Source organism: Caloenas nicobarica, chromosome 12, assembly GCF_036013445.1.
Source record: "Caloenas nicobarica isolate bCalNic1 chromosome 12, bCalNic1.hap1, whole genome shotgun sequence".
NCBI lineage: Eukaryota > Metazoa > Chordata > Aves > Columbiformes > Columbidae > Caloenas > Caloenas nicobarica.
Genome location: NC_088256.1, coordinates 21,620,308 through 21,626,307, shown reverse-complemented (window position 1 = coordinate 21,626,307; position 6,000 = coordinate 21,620,308). Strand labels below are relative to the sequence as shown.

The following is a 6,000-nucleotide window of genomic DNA, read 5'->3' as shown; positions in this document are numbered from 1 at the left end:
TTGTCAATATTTTCTTTGCAAATAAAGCTCTTTTTCCTGATCTTGGTGTTCTGGGTGGGACTTCCCCAGCCAAACCAGGAGTTTCTGTGGCAGGTCTTTTGATGGTGCTTGTGTGGTGGGACGTGGCTGAAAGGCAAAGCGTCCCCATCCTTCGGGGACTATTTGAGACACAGCCACTGTGGCCGCTGATGCAAGAGGCCCCGGTCCCCTGGTCGGGCTCAGAGCTGCTCAGCGTCTGCCCTTCCCAATCCACTACAGTCGGGGGAAAGCACAGAAAACAGCATTGCTGTCACCATATATATTGGGAAGGAAATATGGATTTGATGCACGGAGATAACCAGGTACGCTTCTGCCTCCTTAATGCCCAGACTGGGAGTGAGGGTCTGTCACCCCCCAGTACTGCTGTGACATTGCGCAGGTGCCTGTATCCTGCCTTCGCCCTGCTGTTATTCGTCCCATGTTTTGGAGATGTGAAAGCTTTTGGGGGAACAGAGGCATCTCTCCTTGATGAACCCCTCTGGAATGTGGGAGCCAGCTTGGAGGCCAGGAGAGGCAAGAAGGACGGGATGCTCCAGGATGCGCAGGAGCCAGTCTCCCTGTTCATGCTGTGTGACTCATTCCGCCTGCGGCACCGTCTGTGAAAAGCCTCTGGGTATTTATGTGCAGGGTCCTTGGATGGCTCTCAGTCCGTGAAAAGCCTCTGGGTGTTTATGTGCAGGGTCCTTGGACGGCTCTCAGCCTGCACCGGGCTTGCGCCACTGGCCGCTCCTGCAAAGGGAGTTCACAGCCTTGGGATGCAAATGCCCAGGGATTCTCTGCAGAAGTCCCTGAGCAAAATCAGGGACTTTCAGCTGATTTCATCAGCCGTGCCCGCTGTGCAGATCCATGCCCAGCAGTTTGGGGTGCAGGGAGGAGAGGGCCGGGGTTCCCCCTGGGCGAGGCGGTGCTGTGTGCGCCAGGGGCTGGAGCACTCGGTGCGGTTCCTCCCCGCATCACCTTCCACTTTCGGGGCTCCGCTGGTAGGAGATGAGGGACCGCGAAAGTTCATCCAGAGGTCAGTGTTTCCCTGGCTGGAGCCCTGCAGGATTTCACATCTGCGCAGATGTGCTCACCCCACACCTCTGAAAACGACGGCGGGATGTTCGCTGCTACCGGAGCCCCGTCCAGCACGGTGGGCATCAGCCGAAAGCACCGGCCCTGGCCTCCGGGCTGGCTGTCACCATGGTGCATACCCCGGCTGGCTGGTGACATTGGCTCAAGGCTGAACCACATCCCAGAGGTGACAAATGTCCCCACCGTGCCAGCTGTCAGGTGAGCAACAGCAGCAGAAGCCAAGCTGCTGCATCTCCCAGATGTGTATGTAGGTGTGTGTATATGTCTACTTATATATATTTTTTTCTATATATATTTTTGGGGTTTTTTTCTGCCAGACCCATCTAGGACTGGAGCAACAGCTCTACAGCTAAAACTACAGCAAAACGCATCCCTGGGCAGCTGTGCAGCAGCCTGGAGCTGCTCATTGGATGGGAAGGGAATTGGCCACAACAAGCCAAAATCCCCAAAAGCGTGTGTTTTGCAGAACACCCCATGAAGCATGTGAGGAGCATGTCCCTGGGCGGTGTGTCCCTTCTAGGTGGCATGGGGACATGGAGATGTCACCACAAAAATATGCCTGTGGATGGGGTGCAGCTCTGGGTGCCCCGAAACCACCTGGAGCTGCTGCAGGGAAAGTCCCTGCAGGTCCCTGCCCTGGGCGAGGAGGTGACCTGGCAGCTGTTCCCCAGGCCTGGCCTGGCCCCCTGGGACACCGGGATGCGGCAGCGAGGAGCCCAGCACGGGCAGCACTGGGGAGGAGGAGGAGGAAGGTGATGCCAGCTCTGCACTTCCCGCTGGGAACGGGTGGCGAAGCCTGGGGATCCGGCGTTTCCCAGGGGAGGGCACGGTCCGGCTGCCACCAGGAGCTCGGTCCCTGGCTGAGGAGCCATCACTGGCTGCTCCTGGTGTCCTTGTCACCAGCTGCTGGCACCAGGCACAGCCTGGCCCTGGCACAGGCAGAGGAAGCTGGAGGAAGAGCCAGTCCAGGCAGGGGAACTCCTCCCAAAACCTCCTGGCGTTCCCAAGTGCCACCTCTGCCTTGGATGTCGGTGCTGGCAGTGGGTCCAGCCCGTCACCTGAGCGCCGGTGCAGCCCTCCCTCCTGCCCATCCCACCCGTTTCTCTTTCCCTTCCTTGTGGCTTTCTGTGCTGTTTTTCCCCCTCTGCAATCTTTATGTCTTTCTTTTCCCACTTCCGTAGCTACAAACACCCACATGCCTTATCTCCTTCCCCCATCCCATCCTGAAACCTATTTATACACAGCCCGGCTCCTGCCCGAGAGCACTGGAGGAGCAGGACGGGGCTGGCAGCACCCGCAGCCCAACATGCTCTTGTTTGAACACCGGCTGGCTGAGAGGGGATGTTTGCTGCTCTGGCTGCTCCCGTCTGTGCTCAGAGCCCAGCCTAACTGGGAGGCAAAGCCCAGGTCCACGCCGTGCCAGCAGGTAAGGCTGGGATGGCCCCAGCATCGCTGGGTCCGAGCATCCCTCTGCGCATCTCCTCCCCGCGGCTCTCGCCTCCTTCCACCCGCCGTCTCTCTAACGTTCCCAGCTTTGATCTGCTCTCCTGTCTCCCGCTAGCCGGTCCCCAGCGCCCAGCTGCTCCCGTGTCCCCGCCGTGCTGGTGGCACCTTCCAGCAGTCCCTGCCATGGGGATGTCGCCTCGAGATGCTTGCTGGGAGGCAGGATGGAGTGCAGGGTCTCACGGGGATTCAGAGAGCGGCCATGCGTGTTAGCAAGGTTGTTGGGAGCCTGGACGTGGGGCGGATGTTTTTTGTGCCCCCCCACCGCCACATTCGTGGCGGTGGGGGGGCACAAAAAACATCCGCCCCACGTCCAGGCTCCTGATTCCAAACAGCTGCAGGAAAACAATTGGAAGTTGGATCCCGCCAGGATGGTGCCCTTCCTCTGCTTAGACAGGACAGGGATGCTCTGGACCAGTCCCTGGGCTGTCCCAGTGCCCTCCCGAAGCTGGGTTTGCCCCACCAGCCTGTCGCATCTCCAGTGCTTACACCACTTTTTTGCCCATTTTGCTTGCTGGGATGTGTGGGAGGACAGGGTGGGGTGGCAGAGGCTGAGCCTTCTCCTTGCTCCACCAGAAACAACTCAGCGGTGTCTTCGAAATCCCACCTTAACCCTGGCGACAAACTCCTTGTCTCTAAGCAGTGGCTTTAGGTGGACTGTTCCCTTCCCAGGCATGTCCACATTGCTCGTGCCCACTGTGGACAGAGCTGGTGCGGGTGGAGCTGTGGTTTGGAGCCCCCTCACGCTGACGGCTTCTCCTCTCTCTCTGCAGAGCCCCACCAAGGTGTCTTGCAAAGGAGTTGGCCTGCGCAACCTTCCAAAGGAGCTTGGCCAAGGAGTTAAGTACCTCGAGCTCTCCGACAACTTCATCCGAAACCTGTCGAGCAGCCACATGCCAGGATTTGGGCAGCTGGAGTACCTGGACCTGCGCTCCAACCAGCTGGAAGCCGTGTCGGACACGACTCTGGCTCAGCTGCCCCAGCTCCGCTCTCTCCTGCTGGGATCGAACCGCCTGGATCGCAATTACCTGGCTAACGGGCGAGCCTTCCGTCTGCTCAGGAACATGGAGGTCCTGGACCTGTCGGCAAATAATCTGGAGAGCCACATGGCAGGCTGGTACGTCAGGAACCTCACCAGGCTGAGGATGCTGGATCTCTCCGGGAATAAGATGACCAAGCTGCCAGCCAGCATCTTCTGGAGCGTGCCAGGGCTGCGCGAGCTCGACCTCAGCAACAACTACGTCATGGAAATCGAGGAGGGAGTTTTCGAGGCTCTGGAAGAGCTGGAGGTGGTGAATTTGGCTTTGAATTCTCTCCACTGCATCTCTGGCTTCAGCCTCAGGCAGCTGCGGGTTTTAAATCTCAGCCACAACGCCCTGGAGCTCTTCGTCTGGGAGGAGGGAGCGGAGCCCTACCTGCTTCGAGTGCTCGACTTGAGCCATAACAGACTCCTCTCTTTCCCAGGGCTCCCCAAAGCCCATTATCTCACCCACTTAAACCTCTCCAACAACCTTATTGCTTCCCTGCTCCCAGGCTCACACCAGCCAGAGGAGTTTGCGCTTCCCTACGAGGAGGTGACGAGGTTTAACAGGACCTTGCCCGGCACGGCGGGTCTGACACGTGTCGCTGACTTGGATCTCAGCAATAACCAGCTGCAGGTGTTCCCGTTGACCTTCTTCCACGGCCTGGGCTCCCTGCACACCCTCAGCCTGGCCAGGAACTGTCTCCAGGAGGTGGCCGGGGAGGCACTGGCCAGTGGCACAGAGCCTGGCCACCACTCGCCCGCACCCCCGGCGCGCGTTGTCCTCTCCGTGCGGTCGCTGGACCTCCACGGCAATGCCATCCGCGTGCTGCCGCCGTGGTTTTTCCACTCTCTGCCTCAGCTGGAAGCGATCGATCTGGGCTCCAACAGCCTCCAGCCTTGCGAGAGCCACGGGAACGATCGGGGGGGGAATTTGGGAGCTGGGGGGTCGCACGTACCAGCCCCAGGAGGCACCTGCACCCCCTTCTACAACGTGCCTCGCTTGAAGCATCTGAGCCTTTGCAAGAACAACATCAGCAGGCTGCAGCCCTACGCCTTCCACCGGACCCCACTGCTCTCCCTGGACCTGTCGGGAAACAGGGACTTGTTGGTGCCAAAGGAAGCCCTGGGGGGGCTGGAGTTGTCCCTGCAGAAACTCTCGCTGAGGGGCAACCAGATGGACGACAGCAAGGCAGAGCTGCCCTGCATGGCCACGCTCAAGGTCTTGGACCTCTCTGGCAACAACCTGAGCCTCTTGCCCGCGGGGCTTTTCTGCTCCCCGCTGGAGAGCCTGGACGTTCGCAATAACAACCTGCTGACGCTGGACAAGCCGGTGGGCGCCAGCTGGTCCCGCAGCCTGCGGGACGTGTCCATCGCTGGAAACCCCTTCGGCTGCTGCTCGCTGGGCTGGCTGGACGCGCTGCGGGCGGCCGGCGTGGGCGTGCGGGACCTGGACCAAGCCCGCTGCTCCTACCGGGACGGGAGCAGGAACTTCTCAGCCAAAATAGCCAGCAGCCCTTGGTGGCTTTGTCCACGTCCCAAGGACACCAGCTCCCTGGCTCTGTTCGTGGTCATGATGAGCCTTTTGATTCTCAGCTCCGCGGTTTGCTGCCTTCTCAAGAAAGGGCAGAAGGTGCCGGGGCGTGGGGGACTCTGCAGCAACAGGGCGAGGGTCTTCCCCCTCCCTCCCAAAACTGAGGAGCCAGCCGAGGTGAAACCAGCAGAGAACATCACCAAAGTGTAGCCCAGCTCTGGGGAGCAGGAACTGTAGCGATGGGTCGGAACTCTAATTGTTTTTTAATAATACTAATAATATTATTGTATTTCAGACCTCCTTCCCTCAGCGCTGTCCTTCGTGTGTTTTGCAAAACCAATAAAGGGAGTGTGGTTGGTGCTGAGCTCTGGGCCGGGCAGAGATGGTCCCTCTCGAGAGGGAAGATGTCCCCAACTCCTTTGTTCCCTGCATGAAATCAAACACGCTGTAAGCAATTTTGGGCAGGTTTTCTGCCCTGCCATCACGCATTCATATCACCCAGGACAAGAAACCAAGGCCTGGGCTGCTGAGATTGACCTGGCCACTCCCTGAACCCATCAAGTGCTGTTTGTGGAAAGAGAATTGTCTCCATTGAGACCACCTGAGGGTTTTACAGCTTTCCCAGCTGTCACTATTTGCCTTTTAAGTAGGTTTAATAGCTGGGTTAAATACCTGCTGCTGCTCCCAGGTCTGAAATGGTGCCTGTTGCTAGCCGGTCAGGGTGGGAGGAGGTTTCTGCAGGATCCTACGTGCTTCTCTCCTGCCAAGATGTCATCTGAGTGATGCTGTGAGGTTGGCAGGGCTTAAAATGGCCTCAAGATAATGAGAA

General features: G+C 58.9%; 1 protein-coding gene across 1 annotated transcript; it reads left to right on the top strand.

Annotated features, from left to right (window-relative positions):
• The first annotated feature begins 2,419 nt into the window (after positions 1–2,419).
• On the top strand, positions 2,420–5,381 carry LOC135993686 (transforming growth factor beta activator LRRC32-like). Its single transcript, XM_065643692.1, has 2 exons — positions 2,420–2,539; positions 3,390–5,381. Exons 1-2 carry the CDS (start codon positions 2,420–2,422, stop codon positions 5,379–5,381), a joined length of 2,112 nt encoding a protein of 703 aa, XP_065499764.1.
• The last annotated feature ends 619 nt before the right edge of the window (positions 5,382–6,000 follow it).

Bases quoted from the DNA above. Each gene is read 5' to 3' on its own strand.
- LOC135993686 (XM_065643692.1), top strand. From the start codon at position 2,420: ATGCTCTTGTTTGAACACCGGCTGGCTGAGAGGGGATGTTTGCTGCTC. The intron at 2,540-3,389 runs GTAAGGCTGGGA...CTCTCTCTGCAG, and splicing joins GGTCCACGCCGTGCCAGCAG to AGCCCCACCAAGGTGTCTTG.